Source organism: Myotis yumanensis, unplaced genomic scaffold, assembly GCF_028538775.1.
Source record: "Myotis yumanensis isolate MYYU_CA2020_CCGP unplaced genomic scaffold, mMyoYum1.0.hap1 SCAF_23, whole genome shotgun sequence".
Taxonomy (NCBI): Eukaryota; Metazoa; Chordata; class Mammalia; order Chiroptera; family Vespertilionidae; genus Myotis; species Myotis yumanensis.
This window is the reverse complement of record NW_027223774.1, coordinates 1043596-1064105: the sequence shown is the minus strand read 5'-3', so window position 1 is coordinate 1064105 and position 20510 is coordinate 1043596. Positions and strand designations below refer to the sequence as shown.

The 20510-nt window shown below is 45.7% G+C and overlaps 1 protein-coding gene across 1 annotated transcript; it reads left to right on the top strand.

Annotated features, from left to right (window-relative positions):
- The first annotated feature begins 2337 nt into the window (after nt 1-2337).
- LOC139000219 (zinc finger protein 551-like) lies at nt 2338-18834 on the top strand. Its single transcript, XM_070402480.1, has 3 exons — nt 2338-2458; nt 3733-4827; nt 18194-18834. The coding sequence occupies exons 1-3, from the start codon at nt 2338-2340 to the stop codon at nt 18832-18834; spliced, it is 1857 nt and encodes a 618-aa protein (XP_070258581.1).
- The last annotated feature ends 1676 nt before the right edge of the window (nt 18835-20510 follow it).

Genomic DNA, 20510 nt, shown 5'->3' with positions numbered 1-20510 from the left:
GCTCTCAAGCCGTGGTTTGCCGACCACTGGTATGGGAGAGTGTGAAGGTAACTGGACCCTGGTGGTGGCAATTGAGATGGAAACACAGTTGGATCCGGGATTGGTATTTTAGGCGTGGCCACATGGATTTTCTAATTTTGAGATTGAGAAAGAGGCGGGGGGGGGGGGGGGGGGAGAGGGATAAGAGTCAGAGATGAGATGAAGGTTTGTATTTAGCATCCGGGGATATGGAAGCACCATTATCTCGCATAAAGACATTCATAGTGGGAAGATTTATGTTCATTGCAGATAAAAACAAACAAACACTTATTTTGGCCTTTTTGGGTGTGAGATATTTCAGGGACCAGTTAAAGAGCATCGGGACTCAGAGTAGTTGTTCAAGACGAAGACTATTCAAAAGGAGTGAAGACCACCTCAAACTGAGAGGAGTTGTAGATCATCATTTTATTTTAATTTGAGGCCCTAGGTCCATGGAAACAAGGTGAGATTGGGGCTGGTGCATATTTACTTAATCAGCACTCACCAGGAATATTCTGTGAGCCTTGGTGTGGCCTGGGCTGTTGCCCTCAGTCTGGTTGATTTGCTTAGGTGCATGAGTGGCCATCTGTGAGACTGACTGTGCATGGGGTGAAGCATAGTAATCCTTCCTTTAGAAAACTGCTGCTTGAACTACTCTGTGATGCTTAGACAATCTCTTATTCTGTAGGTCAACTCTGTTAATTTAGACTGTAAAATAACTTTGCTTTTTTCTTGAATAGAAAAGATAAACTTTATTGCCTGACATTGCCTGCTAGCCATCTCATTGATACTCTTATTGAAGCCAGGTGCCTGTATAGATATGATACTCAAGGTTACAGTTGTCTGTATAGATATGACAGGTGTTTGCTAAACATGATATGTACTCAAGTTTACAAGCTGTCTACAAAAATAACTGACACAAAGACCTAAGAAATATATAAAAGAATTATTCCTCCTTTGTGTGTTCAGAATTTGACAGAGGTAATCTGTTCTGAACCTGCAAGCAAGAGAGATGACTCCTAATAGACTCATTAAGGCCTCTTGTCCAACTCGCTGATTTTTGATACAACGGGTAGAGGGACATCGGCCATGAGACTTGAGTGGTGAGGGCTGTGACTGGGATGGGAGATCATGTGCAGCACTGGTGGAGGAGGGCTCTGGATATCTAAGACGTGATGTGGTTCTCAATAGGTGAGGTTGAAGGAAAACACAGTCAGGGAGTGAGGCCTTTATAGCAGGGCTCAAGGCAGCCTCAATGAGGGTGGACTCTCAGAGTTGGTGTAGAACTTATTCCTGTTTGAATTTGCCAAGCAGTCACCACACCACACATGCTGAGTAATGAGTAGGAAGTCAAGGAGGTGACTGTGGGGGCTGTGGGTGTGGGAGAAGGAGTGATGTGCCCTTGTAGAGGGAATATGAATTCATGGCCACAGGACACTGGATGTTTCAATAAGGGTGAATAAGGAGTGAGTCCATTTTTGGAGATTACTGGCTGATATGATATATGATATGATCTGAGGAATTTTACTGTAATTGTTTGAAAATAGGTGTGTTGTGGTGAGACTGGCCAGGTTCAGAGCTGAGGTGTCACATAGTTCCATACCTTCCTATGGTTGTCGAGGGCTGACACATTGATCAATGGGAAGGAGATAGCATATATTGGTGTCACCTGGGCTTGCATGTTTGCAGTGGAATGGGGAAGGGAGACAGAAATAGAGAGCAACACATTACAAAGGCTGTGAATTTTACATTTGGAAGAGAAAATAAGTAGGAAATAAAGTGTTCTCATCACGGCAAATTTGTGTTGCCTTTGAAGATGTGCCCCTGGAAACGAAGCTGTGTGAGAGAAGTGTGGTTCAAACAATTATGTTGCGCGACAGTGCAAAGTGATGGCCTCAACACCATGGTACCAGAGTCAGAAGGGTGAAGCACAAGGCCATGTTTTTTCATGTTTCTGAGGGAAATTACAAGAGTATTGCCTGACAAAAGAAGTGATGAGTCATTCACATTTTCTTTATAGCTAACATCTCTGTTCCCTATGTGGGTCACACCCACTGTATTGACAAGAGGCAGTGTGGCCTACATGTGAGGCCCAGAACTCAGGTATCTTCTATCTGCTCAACTGCCTTTATTGTTGTTGGAAGACACAGTAACAGTAGGAATATAAGGAGAGAGTGACTTTGATGGGCCCAAGGTCTGGTGTCTTGTCGGATGAATTGTAGAGGGAGGAAATGGATGTGGAGGGTGGGAAGTATGAAGAACTTGAAATCCTAAGAGAGAAGCTAATCATGGCTTGAACTGTCCCCCTTATGACAGAATATGAACTTTGAGGATGTGGCCATTGTCTTCTCTGAGGAGGAGTGGGGGCTCCTTGATGAGTCTCAGAGACTTCTCTACTGCAATGTGATGCTGGAAGTGTTTGCACTTGTCTCATCTGCAGGTAAGACCTTCACGTTCCTCCCAATGTCCTAAGGTGATGTCTACTCTTCTTTTATTCTCCAAACATAGGCCTCACAACCAGACCATGGGCTCCACTAATATCCCCCACTGTTCTTTCAAATGGGCTCTGGCTGCCAGGGATGAGCTGTGTGGGGAGTCTGATCTCTGGACTCCCCAAGCACGCCTTACACCCACTGCCTCAGGAAATGTAAAAAGTGTCTGGCAGTCAGGAGTCTTGCAATGAGCTTAATAGAACCCACTTTGAATTTTGTCTTCCTGGGAAGGTGACTCTGTCCTCATGGCTTCCACTTCTGCACCATTCATCCAGGTAAGGCTCTGTGACAGCCTGGGCCAGGTTATCGTCTTTACTTACATGAACCGTAGCTGTACTTGTAACATCCAACCTCAATTGTTGTTTGTAATATTTCCTTCCCTGAATACTATTGCATTCTGAATTGCTCTGAGTTAGTGCTGACTGCTCACCTCCCTTGTATTTCATTAATACTCTGAGTATTTAGGTTGTATGTATTTATAGAGTAGAAAGTGTATGGAGAACGCTGTGTTTTTTCTCAGGGTGAACTGGCAAGATGATCTCTGATGAGGCCTGATCCTACTGAGTGGAAACTGGGGGAAGGTGTCACATGAGGGCTTCTTTCAGATCACACCAGGAACCAGCTTGTGTCCAACCATATTTTGGTGCCGGTGCATTTGTCCACACCTTATTTCTACATTTTCTTTACTATTATTGACATTTTGATGACTGATCATTTCATCTGTATCTTCATGGCTTTTGGCTACCTTCACCTTTGTCACCTTTTTGCATCACCTGTCCCTGGGCACTGCTCCCTGTGCAATATTCTCCTACATAGACGTGCACGTGTGCTATGTGGTGCACATACATGCTTAAGTAGTCCTCGAACCTCTGCTCTTGAATTTTATTAGAAATAAGACATAAGCACCCTTCTGCACAGCTTGCCCATGTCACCAGCATATAAGCCCTGCTGAACACTATTAGCAGAAGAAGGAGCTGACGATCCTGCTTCGATTCCATGTGGTGCTTGCCATCTTTGTGTCATATTTCTGGTGAGGCTTTCCTTGTTTTGTGATATTCAGAGTTCCAGAACTTCACATGAGCCTTTTACAAATCCTTCCATCACATCTGTTATTTTTCGGCAATTGCATGGAATGCATGTATGATGTGCAACATATTTTTGTAATGGAACTTCCCTATCACCATAGTCAACATCCAATTCCTCCTCATTTCTCTGTTTTCAGGTTGTTGGCATAAAACAGATGATGAGGAGGCCTGTCCTGAGCAGAGTGTATCTGTACAAGGAGAGTCACAGGTCACGGTGTCTAAGACAGAGCCAGCAACCCAGAGGACCCATGTGTGTAAGCAGTGTTTCTCTGTGTTCAAAGACATTCTGCACCTGACTGAGTCACAGGCAGCATACCTTGAGCAGAAAGCCTTCTTCAATGACACACGTGTGAGAGACTTCTGTTTCAGTGCAAACCCTCGCCAGCAACAGAGGGAAGCCAGTGGAGAGAAGCCCTGGAAAGAAGCTGTGGACAGGGCCTCGTTTGTGACCAGGTGCAGCTTCTACTTATCGGGGCTGCCTTCATCCAGTGGGGAGGGTGGGGAAGACTTGCCAGCCATCTCAGAGCTTCTCCAGCCACAGGCCCCTCTCGACACTGAGGAGCCACACAGTGGCAGTGAGAGTTCCCAGAAAATTCTCAGTGGAAAATGTCATAACAAGTGGGGTCAATGTGAAAATGCTGCTAGCCACAACCAGAAAGTTGTTCAACAGAGCGTCTGCAAGGGAGATGTGAATTATGCATGGAAGAAATCTGGAAAAATTTTCAGAGGAATCTCTAGCCTCATTCGACATAGGAAAGTTCACAGTGGAGAAAAGCCATATGAGTGTAGTGACTGTGGGAAGACCTTCAGATATAAGAGTAACCTCAATCAACACCACAGAGTTCACACTGGAGAAAAGCCCTATGAGTGTTGTGAGTGTGGCAAGACTTTCAGTCAGGGGTCCAACCTCATTGTACACCAGAGAGTTCACACTGGAGAAAAACCTTATAAGTGCAATGAATGTGGGAAGTCCTTTAGACAAATGTATGCCCTCACTGAACACGAGAGAATTCACACTGGAGAAAAACCTTATGAGTGTAGTGAATGTGGGCAGTCCTTCACACAAAGGTGTACCCTCACTAAGCACAAGAGAGTTCACACTGGAGAAAAACCTTATGAGTGCACTGAATGTGGGAAGTCCTTTAGACAAAGGGGTAACCTCACCGTACACCAGAGAATTCACACTGGAGAAAAACCTTATGAATGCAGTGAATGTGAGAAATCTTTTAGACGCCATAATCACCTTTTTACCCACAAGAGAGTTCACACAGGAGAAAAACCTTATGAGTGTAGTGAATGTGGGAAATCTTTTAGCGGAAAATCTCACCTCCTTAGACACCTGATTGTTCACAATGGAGAAAAGCTTTAAAAGTGCACCGAATACTTTCTTTTTCTCATTGACAATAGCAGCACTGAAGGGGTCTCTTTGATACACATTTAATGGACTATAATCCCCTTTTATCACAACAGGCACTCCCCTAGATTCCTCATAAAATATCAAGTACAAGTGATGCTTTAAATAACTGCATGGCACTTGCTAAGCTGCTCAGACCTCCTACCTGATTGATATCACTGGGAGTATTCCTGGCTGAGGCGATTTCACCTCCACCACCTGGCTCACCTGAACAGGGTGCATCAGTCACAGCCCCTGCGTGGTCAGGGAAAAGGAATTCTGTGTTCTCACCTCCGCCTCAGCAAACTGTGATTACTCCAAGCTCCTGGCACGATCTTCACTCCTTTCTGACTCGGAAATGGAGTTGATTGAGGGTTCATCCAGCGCACCCATCCTCAGCTAAGAAGACCTACCTCTCTCAGAGACATAGTGGCTCCCACCTTATGCTGTGATGAATTGCTTCAAGTTCCAATTCACCAACCTGCAACCCCATGGAATTTAATAACCAGTCTCTCGTTTATGATCTTTTTGTTCAGGTGATTTACTCATGTACTAGTACCTTTCATTTTGTTGGTCCTATTCATTGCCTGGATTATTTGAAAGCACACTTGGGATCAGTCCGCATGTCCAGGGGAACAGATATTGTGGGAATCCCCAACCTGCTGTGCTCCCGAAGGCAAAGCGTGGAGTCAGAATATCACTTTGTCCAGTATTCACTTGTAATGCAGTGCTGCCCAAGACCTGGAAAGAAAGCCGGCATGACTTGGAGGTTCTCATTTGCAGCCTGGTGCCTCCTGTGATTGCGGTCTGAGGTCATCCTGAAGATGGGGGTGGGGGGCTTTGTTGGGCTTCTGTGAACAATGTGAATTATATTCTCTGTTCACAGTGTGTATTACATACTGTCAAGGTGCCCTGTGCCGTTATGAATGACATTTTGTAGGCTGGTGTCGCTTGTGTTGAGACTCTGAGGGTTAGGTTGAACTACAACTGGGTCAGAAACCCTGTATTCATAATGAATGGGAAAGAGTGCAGTGAATTATGTGAATCTCGTCTCTTCTGAACGTTACCCACAAAGGACCAAGGACGTGTGACTTGTGTGGTCATGGTGGACAGGCGTCCTCAGTTCCTCCATCACTGTTTCCTGTGGCTAAAGTCATTTTTAGAGAAAATAATCTAAAGGGTCTGTTTCCTCTTCTGACCTCTCTAAGGTGTTCACCTCAAGGTTTGCTCAACAGGGAAGACCTCAAAGCTAGAGGAAGGGTAATCCTGTAGTCAGTCCCAGGGTGTGGCATTTGTGACCCAGTCAGCATTCCTGTGATTCTGATGGCTATAGTTTTCTCTGCTTGCCAGTGTTTGCTCCACTGAGGCAAGGCTGGTGCTCCCAGGAAATTAGGAGAGAGATGGTAGAGCCCATATAGGGTTGTCATTTTAATTTTCTATCAAGACAGGGTTATATAGGCCTTTATTTGGAATCACATTTTAAGGTTTTATTTAGGTATATTTGTACTATTTGTTGAGCTGGGATATAGGGATCAAGCTCTGAAACGGTCACATATGACATAAACTTACCTCTCACCCATTTACAGGTTAGGGCAAAACCAGGCATATAGATGTGAATATGCAAAACACAGAGTTGACTCTATTTTTCTAAATAAGTATTTTACATATTTAAAAATATTTTTAACGATTTTTCACAAAGTACGGAAGGGAGAGAGAGAGAAAGAGAGAGAGCAAGAGAGAGAGAGAGAGAGAGAGAGAGAGAGAAATGGTATTATTAGAAAGAAACATCAAACAGCTGCCTCTTGCGCGTCACCTACAGGGCATCCAGGCAGGCGTGTGGCTTGAACTGGAATGGAACCAGTGACCTTCTAGGGCAAGGGATGGTGCTCAAACACCTGAGGTTCACTGTCCAGGGAAGAGTTTATTCTTGTTTTTTATTATTTTTATATTATTGTAGTAATTTCCATGCCAACAGCTCTACACCTACTTGTGCCACACCCTGTATTTACCTCCTGCCCTTTTGTAATCTCTCCTTCTGCCGAACCCAGGCCTAAATGCAGTCATTGATTTTCCTCCATTACAAGATTAGTTAATATTTTTTAAAGATTAATTAATATTTTTTGGTATTTTCAGAAGCACTATAAGGGGTATACAAATATTGCTTTCCTTCATGCTACACAGTATTTTGAGATTCAACACAAATACTTATGTGAATAGTTAATTATTTTTTATGGCTGAGTCATACTGCGTTCTGTGAATAACCAGTTTACCTATTATTTATCTGTCTATGGTTTTAGTCATTTCCAGGTTTGGGATATTAAAAATAATTCTGCTGGGAATATTGCCTTCAGTTCTTTATACAGAGATATTTTTTACTTATCAAACTGATGCAGTGTAGGTGAATGTTTTACCTGTTAGTGTATGCAGAACTGTGGTGAAAAATGGTCTTTCCCTTTGCCTTGCCATCCACACACAGTAATGAAAATTCTAGTTTTTCCACAACCCTGCCAGCACATGTGATGTTTAATCTTTTTAATGATAGGCTGAATAATGAGTATAGTTTTAACTTGCTCTGTTTTAATTCTATTTCCCTAATAAATTTTTATGTTGAACGTTTTTTCAAGGAAACTTTACACTGTCTTTGTCTCCTTTGTTGAAATGTCGGGTCAGAATCTTTTGCCAATTTTTAAAAGGAATTTATTATTTAACTAGTAGGTGAGTGCAGCATTGAAGATATATTTATTCATTTCACTCAATCCTCAATGACTCAACTGACTTCTTTGCAATGTGAAACTATATTTATATATATTTGTAAAATATTATTTTATTGATTTTAGAGTGGAAGGGAAAGGATAGAGAGATAGAAATATCAATTATGAGAGAGAATCATTGATCAGCTCCCTCTTGCACTCCCACTATAGGGGATCAAACCCGTAACCCAGGCATGTGCCTTTGCTTGGAATCAGTCCCAGGACCTGTCAGTCCCCAGGTCAAAGTTATGTCCACTGAATCAAACCAGGTAGGGATCAATCCCTTAACTCCTTTTTTTAGAAATATATTTTTATTGACTTAAAAGAGGAAGGGAGAGGTATAGAGAGAGATAGAAACATCAATGATGAGAGAGAATCTTTGATCAGCTGCCTCTTGCACGTCCCCTACTGGGTATTAAGCCCACAACCTGTGCATGTGCCCTTGACCGGAATTGAAACTGGGACCCTTCAGTTCACAGGCTGATGCTCTATCCACTGAGCCAACCCAGCTAGGGCCCCTTAATTCTTTTTTAAAATTGTAATCCTCACCTGAGGATATTGCTTTGAGAGAGAGAGGAAGGGAGGGCACAGAGAAATAAAGGGAACATACATGTGCAAGGAAACATGGACCTGTTGCCTTCCATAAATGCCGGAGAGCAGATCAACCCACAACCTCGGTCTGAGCCCTCACCGGGAACCCAACATGCCCTTTGATAGAAGTGGGCGAATGAAATGAAGCTGCAAGGGTTTAGCCGCTTGGCCATGGCAGCACCTTTAATCTTCACGTTTCCTTCAAGACCTTGAATTAGTATTACTCAGCATTTGGGGGCATGTTTTGCGTGTTGCCTGTTGGTTGTATGTGTGAATTGGCTGTCCCTTTGGGTGTTCCTGATGTGTGTATTTGTTCTCTTTGTTTCTGTGTTCTATGTCCGTGTATGTCTGCTCTGGTCTGTGCGAGTGTGTTTGCATTGAGTGTGTGTGTGTGTGTCTGTGTGTGTGTGTGTGTGTTCTCCTCAAGGTGTTCCCTGTGTCTGCAGTGTGTGTCTGTGTGACCCTGTCCATAAGCCCTGCACTTGAATGCCCAGATGTGCCTGGGGGTGTCCTATACCTGCGTGTTTCTGTGCTTGTGTTGTCGGTATGTTTCCCTGTGAGTCTGTGCACTCCAGACACAGGCAGCTGCCTAGGCAGTCTCTGGAGGGGTCAGGAAGGGGCCCCTTCTGCCCCTGCTCACCCAGCCTCTTCTGTCCTTCAAGGGGGCCCCTCACAGGCCTCAGGGAGCCATGGAGTGAAAGGTCAGTTCATAGAATCCCAGGCTGTGGGAAGGGGAGGAATTAGGGAAGATTCTGATGGCTGACTGGAGTAAGAGAGTGTGCATGGGGAATGTGTGTGAAGGACACTAGGCTTCTCGGAGGAGCCTGAGATCCAGGTCCCTTGGGAAGGAATGAGTGGGTGGGTGCATGTGGGGGGACCTGAAGGGAAAGACTTCCAGGCTCCTAACCCCCCACTAGGAGTGAGGAAGTGAACATCCCTGATGAGGGGTGTCCCTTGCCCATGTGAAAGCAAGGCTGACCCCTCAGGGAGGAAGGTGCCCGGTTCTACCAGAGCATCACTCCTAGACCGCTGGGACCTGGTCAACTGGGAGTTCCTGGCCACATAGGACACTGGGACCAGGAGGGAGAATTAGACCCAGAGATCTCTTCACTGTGTTTGGGGAGAACTGTGGAGGGACTGTATTTTGCACAGGTTCCTGCACAGAATGAATGGAAACCACAGGGTCATCACTGATGTTACCGGCAGCATTATCACCATCAGCCCCACCTGCTGGGGCCCTCACCTGGGCAACACAAATGATACAGGGCCTTGGAGGCAGGGAGGGCCTGATGTCCATGTAAAAGCACATGGATGCTGGAGGCTTCCAGCCTGTGCCCTTCCCAGTCAACACCCTTAACTTGTGGGTCTTCACCTCCACCCGAGTGTGGGACCCGAGGCAGCCAGGGGTTTACCCAGGTCACACTCAGAAGTGGGTTCTGAGTTCGCTGCCAATGCCATCTGCCCAAACTCCTTTTCTGAGGTTCACTGCTTTGGAACTTGCCAGTGATGGTTTAGGGCAGCGGTTCTCAACGTGTGGGTCGCGACCCCTTTGGCAGTCAAACAAGCCTTTCACAGGGGTCGCCTAAGACCATCCTGCATATCAGATATTTACATTATGATTCATAACAGTTGCAATAAGACAGTTATGAAGTAGCAACAAAAATAGTTTTATTGTTGGGTCACAACATGAGGAACTCTATTTAAAGGGCCAGAAGGTTGAAAGTCAGTGGTTTAGAGCAACCTGGGGACAAAGTCCACCTGTATGAGGAGACAGGCACCGGTCCGGATGGACTCCCACTTTCATTTCCTACCCGTTCCCACCCCTCTTTTTGGCCCTGCACCGTCCCGGACAAGAGGTGGGAACCACGTGGTCATGTTAATCAGGACCATCGAGTAAGTACGTCAGGTTCTCCTCCTGACCACCTGAATTTGACTTCAGCCTGTGATGTGCTCTTTACCATTGAAATGTGCTGGGAGTTATGCCTCTCACCTCTAACAGAAGAGTCTGGAAACACAGAGACTGGCCACTCCCTATGTCCATCTCTGATAACTCCCAGCAGTACCTACATGGGTGGCCTCTCTTTTTTCCTGGTCTTAGGATAACAAGGATGCACATGGGGTATGAACAAGAAAGATACCTTCTTTAATAAAAGCCACTAAAACTTTGGGGCTGTTTGTTACCCATAACATCTAACCTGTCCTAATGGGAATGCATCTCCTATTCTGCCCTCTAGGAAGCAGCAGAGCTTAACATTGGAAGCCAGAGTGGTGTTATTAGAGACATATGGGTTTGACTTCCAGCCCTGCCTTTATTAACTCTACAATCAGGCTATTTACCTCGAGTCTGTGAGTCTGGATTTCAACTCGATAAAATAGATCCTGAAATGATCTCAAGTTGTGGAGAGGATTGAGTGAAATAATAGTAATGCAGGTAAAGCATTGAATCCAGGGCCAGGCACATGTAGTGAACATTCAGTAACTGTTAGCTCCATAGCTGCACAATGTGTGCTGCCTGCAGACATGCAGACAATGTAGGAAATGTCCACTTGTTGGCCTCCGTGTCCTTTCAAATATTGCTTTTAAGCGAATAGGATGGAATGATGTATATATTTTCACAGCCTTATTTTTCTCTTAATAATGTGCTATTTCTGTGTTAAAAACAAAAACTCTGGCCCTATCCAGTTTGGCTCAGTGGATAGAGCATTGGCCTACAGACTGAAAGGTCGTGAGTTCGATTCCAATCAAGGGCATGCACCTTGGTTGCAGGCACATACCCAATAGGGGGTTTGCAGGTGGCAGCTGATAGATGTTTCTCTCTCATTGATGTTTCTAACTCTCTATCCATGTCCCTTCCTCTCTGTAAAAAATCAATAAAACATATTTTATAAAATGATAATTAAAAAAAGGACTCTGAGGACTGGAGTGATTCCATTGTTTGAGTTTCCTCCCAGGGAAAGAAAGGTTGCAATTCCTGGTGAAGCCACAAGACAAGTCCCTGGCTGGATGCCCAGACGGTGAGTAAGGGAGGGGAGGAGGCACCCCACCTGTGTTTTTCTCTCTCCCTCTCATTTTCTCTCTTAAAATAAAATTTAAAAAACAGTAACTATCTACATATCCGTTTAGAATTCTGGTCTTCAGGAATAATTGACATAATTTTCACCTCAGGGATCATTCTGAGCTTCATGGAATCTGAAATAATATCTCCAAATAAGGGCTCAGTTGCAGACAACACTCCCCATAACCCTGCCACCAGCCACCAAAACCTAAGGTTGTCATTCCCCACCGCCATTCGGGCGCCCCAACACCGATATTCTCAATGGCCAGCCAGTGACTGGGATCCTAATGCCACCTGCGGGGCCTGGAATGTACCTTACCCAAAGGGCAATGCGCCTAATGATGGCTGCGTTTAGCCAATGAAAGCCCAAGAGAGGCGCCTGAGCCTGGCGCTCATTGGTTTGGGCGTGACTCCCAGATTAGTCCTCCAGGTGGTCATTTTCACCTCCTCATTCTATCGACTTAGAGGCCCCAGCGGGCAGCATCAGAACTAGGACAAGCCGGCAGAGGCAGCGTCCCCGCTGTGCAGGGAGTGTCTGAGGCTTGTTGACCTGCAGCAGGCGGGATTGAGGTCTCCATGCTTCCCGGACTCCTCTCTGCTCACTGAGGTCAACTCAGCGTTACCCCCATTTACCCTCCATCCTAGGTGCTGGCGTCCCTCAGGCCCTAGAGCTCACGTTCCAACACCCAGAACAGTGAGTAGCTTGTAGGTGACACAGCATGTGATGGGGTGAAAGAGGGTGACGGGCTGCAATGCCGCTCAGTCAGGCCGTGGGGCTGTGGCTGAGCTGTGAGGACTCGGGAAACACAGGTCTGTTTTGTGTTTAAAGGCAACAAAGAAGCTGAGGGAAAGTTTTGTGTGAGGAGTTTTACTTTCGTCCTAGGACGCTGGGGCCGCGGGTGGTTGTGAACAGCAGAGGGACGTTGTCTGAGGTCGGGTTCTAAACATTTCTCCAAACTGCTGATAACAATCTCACCTTAAAAGGGAGAGGAGAGCAGTTAGGGGTGGGAAGGAGGAGTCCTTTGAAAGATAAGGAACTTGACAAGAGTGTGCACTGAGGACCGAGCCCTGGAGGAATGCAGGCATCACCCAGCACCAGGGCTGGGCCGGGGCCCTGAGCAGCCTGAGCCCCTGGGTCCTGGGGTGGGGGCCAGGCCCTCAGCAGACCTTTAGTTCCCACAGGTTCCTGCAGGTGCAGAGCCACTTAGGGGTCTGGGTTGTGTTGCTGATTTCAGGGCCTCAAACTCTCATATCCTCTGAGTTATTGGGGTCCTTTGTCTGTCCGCCCCTCTTCCTGCCCTGGGACCTGCAGACACTCAGTCAAGCACCCTAAGTTCATGACAAACGTTGTATGAAGTGGTCCATGTTTTTCTGGAAAACAGTGGAATGAGATATAGGAGGTCCTTCAAGGCACAGGTTTCACATGTGGTAGAGGCTCAGAGTGAAGGCAGCTGGTTCAGGAACCTGCAGGAATGCTTTTCTCTTTGATGGGAACAGGTAAGAATGGGAGCCGAGTCAGGTGTAGAGGAGCTTTGTGACAACAGGGTTGTCAGTTCTGCAGGTAATGGGGGCAATGGGAGATTTGGAGCAGCGGAGGCAGGTGATCTGAATCAGGTCTCATTAGACGCCCCTTGGCTTCAGCATGGAGAGCAACATGGGTGAGAGGGAGGTGGTGTGATCATCTGAGATAGTGGTGAAAACTCATTAGTCAACTGAGCCAAATATCAACAGTTTAATGATTGAAATATCTCTTGAGGGCCGAATTTTTTAAACTTAAACTATATGGGTAGTTACATTGTTATTTACTTAATTAGGGTACTCCTAAATTGGCCTTTGCTATAAACGTCCTCAATCTGACTGAGGTACATTCACTGAGATCAACCCCATCCAACTCTCCCTTCCTCAACTCGTGCATGAACCATGCGCCTCTCCCGTGCTGCATATCCTTTGAGCGGCCTGCCTGTGCCATGTCTCCCATCACCCATCCGACTGACACCCCCCACTTTTTCTAATACCACTTCTTCAAAATAGACTCGCTCAGGCTGACAACCAACTTCTGCCCATGGGCCACGAAGTTTCAGTCACACTGTACGTGTGCACTGGTATGTGGTATTTTGTGGAAGAGCCACACTCAATGGGCCAAAGAGCCGCATGTGGCTCTCAAGCCGTGGTTTGCCGACCACTGGTATGGGAGAGTGTGAAGGTAACTGGACCCTGGTGGTGGCAATTGAGATGGAAACACAGTTGGATCCGGGATTGGTATTTTAGGCGTGGCCACATGGATTTTCTAATTTTGAGATTGAGAAAGAGGGGCAGGGGGGAGAGGGATAAGAGTCAGAGATGAGATGAAGGTTTGTATTTAGCATCCGGGGATATGGAAGCACCATTATCTCGCATAAAGACATTCATAGTGGGAAGATTTATGTTCATTGCAGATAAAAACAAACAAACACTTATTTTGGCCTTTTTGGGTGTGAGATATTTCAGGGACCAGTTAAAGAGCATCGGGACTCAGAGTAGTTGTTCAAGATGAAGACTATTCAAAAGGAGTGAAGACCATCTCAAACTGAGAGGAGTTGTAGATCATCATTTTATTTTAATTTGAGGCCCTAGGTCCATGGAAACAAGGTGAGATTGGGGCTGGTGCGTATTTACTTAATCAGCACTCACCAGGAATATTCTGTGAGCCTTGGTGTGGCCTGGGCTGTTGCCCTCAGTCTGGCTGATTTGCTTAGGTGCATGAGTGGCCATCTATGAGACTGACTGTGCATGGGGTGAAGCATAGTAATCCTTCCTTGGAAAACTGCTGCTTGAACTACTCTGTGATGCTTAGACAATCTCTTATTCTGTAGGTCAACTCTGTTAATTTAGACTGTAAAATAACTTTGCTTTTATCTTGAATAGAAAAGATAAACTTTATTGCCTGACCTTGCCTGCTAGCCATCTCACTGATACTCTTATTGAAGCCAGGTGCCTGTATAGATATGATACTCAAGGTTACAGTTGTCTGTATAGATATGACAGGTGTTTGCTAGACATGATATGTACTCAAGTTTACAAGCTGTCTACAAAAATAACTGACACAAAGACCTAAGAAATATATAAAAGAATTATTCCTCCTTTGTGTGTTCAGAATTTGACAGAGGTAATCTGTTCTGAACCTGCAAGCAAGAGAGATGACTCCTAATAGGCTCATTAAGGCCTCTTGTCCAACTCGCTGATTTTTGATACAACGGGTAGAGGGACATCGGCCATGAGACTTGAGTGGTGAGGGCTGTGACTGGGATGGGAGATCATGTGCAGCACTGGTGGAGGAGGGCTCCGGATATCTAAGACATGATGTGGTTCTCAATAGGTGAGGTTGAAGGAAAACACAGTCAGGGAGTGAGGCCTTTATAGCAGGGCTCAAGGCAGCCTCAATGAGGGTGGACTCTCAGAGTTGGTGTAGAACTTATTCCTGTTTGATTTTGCCAAGCAGTCACCACACCACACATGCTGAGTAATGAGTAGGAAGTCAAGGAGGTGACTATGGGGTCTGTGGGTGTGGGAGAAGGAGTGATGTGCCCTTGTAGAGGGAATATGAATTCATGGCCACAGGACACTGGATGTTGCAATAAGGGTGAATAAGGAGTGAGTCCATTTTTGGAGATTACTGGCTGATATGATATATGATATGATCTGAGGAATTTTACTGTAATTGTTTGAAAATAGGTGTGTTGTGGTGAGACTGGCCAGGTTCAGACCTGAGGTGTCACATAGTTCCATACCTTCCTATGGTTGTCGAGGGCTGACACATTGATCAATGGGAAGGAGATAGCATATATTGGTGTCACCTGGGCTTGCATGTTTGCAGTGGAATGGGGAAGGGAGACAGAAATAGAGAGCAACACATTACAAAGGCTGTGAATTTTACATTTGGAAGAGAAGGTAAGTAGCAAATAAAGTGTTTTCGCCCGGACAAATTTGTGTTGCCTTTGAAGATGTGGCCCTGGAAATGAAGCTCTGTGAGAGAAGTGTTGTTCAAAGAATTATGTTGAGCAGGTAGTGCAAGGTGGTGGCCTCAACACCATGGTACCAGAGTCAGAAGGGTGAAGCACGAGGCCATGTTTTTTCATGTCTCTGAGGGAGAATCCAGGCAATAACAAGAGTATTATCTGACAAAAGCAGTGATAAATCATTCACATTTTCTTTATGGCCAACATCTCTCTCTTCCCTATTTGGTGATACCCACTCTATCGACAAGAGGCTGTTTGGCTTACATGTGAGGCCCAGATGTATCTTCTCTCTGCTCAACTGCCTTTATTGTTGTGGAAGACACAGTAACAGTAGGAATATAAGGAGAGAGTGACTTTGATGGGCCCAAGGCCTGGTGTCTTGTCTGATGAAGGGTAGAGGGAGCAAATGGATGTGGAGGGTGGGATGTATGAAGAACTTGAAATCCTAAGAGAGAAGCTAATCCTGGCTTGAACTTTCCTCCTTATGACAGAATATGAACTTTGAGGACGTGGCCATTGTCTTCTCTGAGGAGGAGTGGGGGCTCCTTGATGAGGCTCAGAGACTTCTCTACTGCAATGTGATGCTGGAAGTGTTTGCACTTGTCTCATCTGCAGGTATGACCTTCACATTTCTCCCAATGTCCTGAGGTGATGTCTACTCTTCCTTTATTCTCCAAACATTGCTCTCAAGCCACACCATGGGCTCTAGTAATATCCCCCACTGTCCTTTCAAATGGGCTGTGGCTGCCAGGGGCGAGGAGTGTGGGGAGTTCTGAGCTCTGGACTCCCCAAGCATCCCTTACACCCACTGCCTCAGAAAATGCAAGAAGTGTCTGGCAGTCAGGAGTCTTCCAATGAGCTTAATGGGACCCACTTTGAACTTTCTCTTCCTGGGAAGGTGACTATGTCCTCATGGCTTCCACTTCTACACCATTCATCCAGGTAAGGCTCTTTGTGACAGCTTGTGCCAGGTTATTGTATTTACTTACATGAAACTCGGAGGCTTGGCGGGGCGGGGTTCCAGGGTATCAACAGGGCAGAGGGAGCAGTTGTGGCTGCTCTCAGTCCTGCCCTCAGGGGCCCCATTTTTCAGTGTCCTGGCAATCGCTGCAAAAACCTCCTAGAGAAAGCCGCCTTTGAGTTCCAACCAATACCAGACAGTCCAGTTTCTCCCATATGAGTCTGGGTCCCCAGAAACTCGCCAGGACTGGAGTTCAGAGCAGTCGGGATCTTGAGACACCTTCCCAAATGAAAAAGACAACCCTGTCCTCAGCCGCCAGCCCTCTGCGCATGCGCATCTGTACCTCTGTACTTTACTTCCACACCGTACCTCCTCTGAGGCTCGGTATGCTTTTCTCTTTTTTTCTAGTTGTGGAATTTCCACTCAGCCAGCCTTCCTGTGGTTCTGGATGATGTCTGTTCCATCTTTTAGTTGTATTTTGAAGTTGTTGTGCTAGGCAGCCATCTCCGGTGTTTACCTATGCGGCCATCTTGGTTTTCCGAACCCTGTATTCTTTCTCAGGGTGAACTGGCAAGATGGTCTCTGATGAGGCCTGATCCTACTGAGTGGAAACTGGGGGAAGGTATCACATGAGGGCTTTTTCCAGATCACACCAGGAACCCGATTGTGTCCAACCATATTTAGGTGCAGATGTGTTTCTCCACACCTTATTTCTACATTTTCTTTACCATTTTTGGCGTTCTGATGACTGATCATTTCATCTTTAACTTCATGGATTTGGCTACCTTCACCTTTGTCACTTTTTTGCATCACTTGTCCCTAGGCACTGATCCCTGTGCAGTATTCGCCTGCATGGACCTGCACATGTATTATGAGGTGCACATACATGCTTAAGTAGTCCTAGAACCCCTGCTCTTGGATTTTTCTTGGAATAAGACATAACCAACCTTCTGCAAGCTTTCCCATGTCATCAGCAGACAAGCCTTCCTGAGCACTGTTAGCCGAAGAAGGAGCCGATGATGATGCTTTGATTCCATGTGGTGATTGCCATGTTTGTCTCAAATTACTGGTGAGGTTTTCATTGTTTTGTGATATTCTGAGTCCAAGAACTTCACAGGAGCCTTTAACAAATCCTGCCAGCACATTGGTTATTTTCAGACAATTGCTTTGAACGCATGTATGATATGTAACATATTTTTATAATGGAACTTCCCTCATCACCATAGTCAACATCCAGTTCCCCCTCATTTCTCTGTTTTCAGGTTGTTGGCATAAATCGGATGATGAGGAGGCCTGTTCTGAGCTCAGTCTATCTGTGCAAGTAAAGTCACAAGTTAGGGCATCTAAGACAGAGGCAGCAACACAGAGGACCCATCTGTGTAAGCAGTGTTTCTCTGTGTTCAAAGACATTCTGCACCTGACTGAGTCACAGGCAGCATACCTTGAGCAGAAAGCCTTCTTCAAGGACACACGTGTGAGAGACTTCTGTTTCAGTGCAAACCCTCGCCAGCAACAGAGGGAAGCCAGTGGAGAGAAGCTCTGGAAAGAAGCTGTGGACAGGGCCTCGTTTGTGACCAGGTGCAGCTTCTACTTATCAGGGCTGCCTTCATCCAGTAGGGAGGTTGGGGAAGACTTGCCAGCCATTTCAGAGCTTTTCCAGCCCCAGGCCCCTCTCGACACTGAGGAGCCACACAGTGGCAGTGAGATTTCCCTGAAACTTCCCAGTGGGAAAGGTCATAACCAGTGGGGTCAATGTGAAAATCCTGCCAGCCACAACCAGAAAGTTGTTCAAAAGAGCATCTGCAAGGGAGAAGTTAATTATGCATGTAACAAATCTGGTAAAAGTTTTAGAGGAATCTCTAGCCTCATTCAACATAGGAAAGTTCACAGCGGAGAAAAGCCATATGAGTGTAGTGACTGTGGGAAGACCTTCAGATATAAGAGTAACCTCAGTCAACACCACAGACTTCACACTGGAGAAAAGCCCTATGAGTGTAGTGAGTGTGGCAAGACTTTCAGTCAGGGGTCCAACCTCACTGTACACCAGAGAGTTCACACTGGAGAAAAACCTTATAAGTGCAATGAATGTGGGAAGTCCTTTAGACAAGTATATGCCCTCACTGAACACGAGAGAATTCACACTGGAGAAAAACCTTATGAGTGTAGTGAATGTGGGCAGTCCTTCACACAAAGGTGTACCCTCACTAAGCACCAGAGAGTTCACACTGGAGAAAAACCTTATGAGTGCAGTGAATGTGGGAAGTCCTTTAGACAAAGTGGTAACCTCACTGAACACCAGAGAATTCACACTGGAGAAAAACCTTATGAATGCAGTGAATGTGGGAAATCTTTTAGACGCCATAATCACCTTTTTACCCACAAGAGAGTTCATACAGGAGAAAGGCCTCATGAGTGTAGTGAATGTGGGAAATCTTTCAGCCAAAAATCTCACCTCCTTAGACACCTGATTGTTCACAATGGAGAAAAGCTTTAAATGTGTACCGCATACTTTCTTTTTCTCATTGACAATAGCAACACTGAAGGGGTCTCTTAGATACACATTTAATGGAATATAAACCCCTTTTATCACAACATACACTCCCCTAGAGTCCTCATAAAATTTCAAGTACAAGTGATGCTTTAGATAACTGCATGGCACTTGCTAAGCTGCTCGGGCCTACTACCCGATTGAAATCACTGGGAGTATTCCTGGCTGAGGCGACTTCACCTCCACCACCTGGCTCACCTGAACAGGGTGCCTCAGTCACAGCTTCTTCGTGGTCAGAGAAAAGGAATTCTGTGTTCTCATCTCTGCCTGAGCAAACTGATTACTCCAAGCTCCTGGCAGGATTTTCATTCCTTTCTGACTAAGAAATGGAATTGATTGAGGGTTCATCCAGCGCACCCATCCTCAGCTAAGAAGAGCTACCTCTCTCAGGGACATAGTAGCTCTCACCTTATGCTGTGATGAATTGTTTCAGGTTCCAATTCACCAACCTGCAAACCCATGGAATTTTCTAACACGTCTCAGGTTTATGATCTTTTTGTCCAGGTGCTTTTATTCATGTACTAGTACCTTTCATTTCGTTGGTCCTATGCATTGCCTGGATTGATTTGAAAGCACACTTGCGATCTGTCAGCATGTCCAGGGGAACAGATATTTTGGGAATCCCCAACATGCTGTGCTCCCGAAGGCAAAGTGTGGAGTCAGAAAATCACTTTGTCTCGTATTCACTTGTAATGCAGTGCTGCCCAAGACCTGGAAAGAAAGCCGGCATGACTTGGTGGTTCTCATTTGCAGCCTGGTGCCTCCTGTGATTGAGATCTGAGGTCATCCTGAAGATGGGGGTGGGCGGCTTTGTTGTGCTTCTCTGAACAATGTGAATTATATTCTCTGTTCACAGTGTGTATTACATACTGTCAAGGTGCCCTGTGCCATTATGAATGAAATTTCATAGGCTGGTGTCGCTTGTATTGAGACTCTGAGGGTTAGGTTGAACTACAACTGGGTCAGAAACCCTGTATTCATAGTGAGTGGGAAAGAGTGCAGAGAATTAGGTGAATTTCACCTCTTCTGAACGTGACCCACAAAGGACCAAGGACGTGTGACTTGTGTGGTCATTGTGGACAGGCGTCCTCAGTTCCTCCATCACTGTTTCCTGTGGCTAACGTCATTGTTAGAGAATATAATCTAAAGGGTCAGTGTCCTCTTCTGGCCTCTCTAAGGTGTTTTCCTCAAGGTTTGCTCAACAGGAAAGACCTCAAAGCTAGAGGAAGGGTAATCCTGTAGTCAGTCCCAGGATGTGGCTTTTGTGACCCAGTCAGCATTCCTGTTGATTCTGGTGGCCACAGTGTTCACTGCTTGCCAGTATTTGCTCCACTGAGGCAAGGCTGGTGCTCCCAGGAAATTAGGAGAGAGATGGTAGAGCCCATATAGGGTTGTCATTTTAATTTTCTAACAAGACAGGGAATCTGGGCCTTTATTTGGAAGCACATTTTAAGGTTTTATTTAGGTATATTTCTACTCTTTGGTGAGCTTGGACATAGGGATCAAGCTCTAAAATGGTCACATGTGACATAAACTTATCTCTCTCCATATACAGGTTGGGGCACAAGCAGGCATATAGATGTGAATATGCAAAACAGAGTTGACTCTCTATTTGTCTAAAT

Excerpts from the sequence above, each read along its gene's own strand:
- LOC139000219 (XM_070402480.1), top strand. The coding sequence starts at position 2,338 with ATGAACTTTGAGGATGTGGCCATTGTCTTCTCTGAGGAGGAGTGGGGG. Across the intron at positions 2,459-3,732 it reads TGCACTTGTCTCATCTGCAG|GTTGTTGGCATAAAACAGAT; the intron begins GTAAGACCTTCA and ends CTCTGTTTTCAG. Across the intron at positions 4,828-18,193 it reads ATGTGAGAAATCTTTTAGAC|GAATCTCTAGCCTCATTCAA; the intron begins GCCATAATCACC and ends AAAGTTTTAGAG.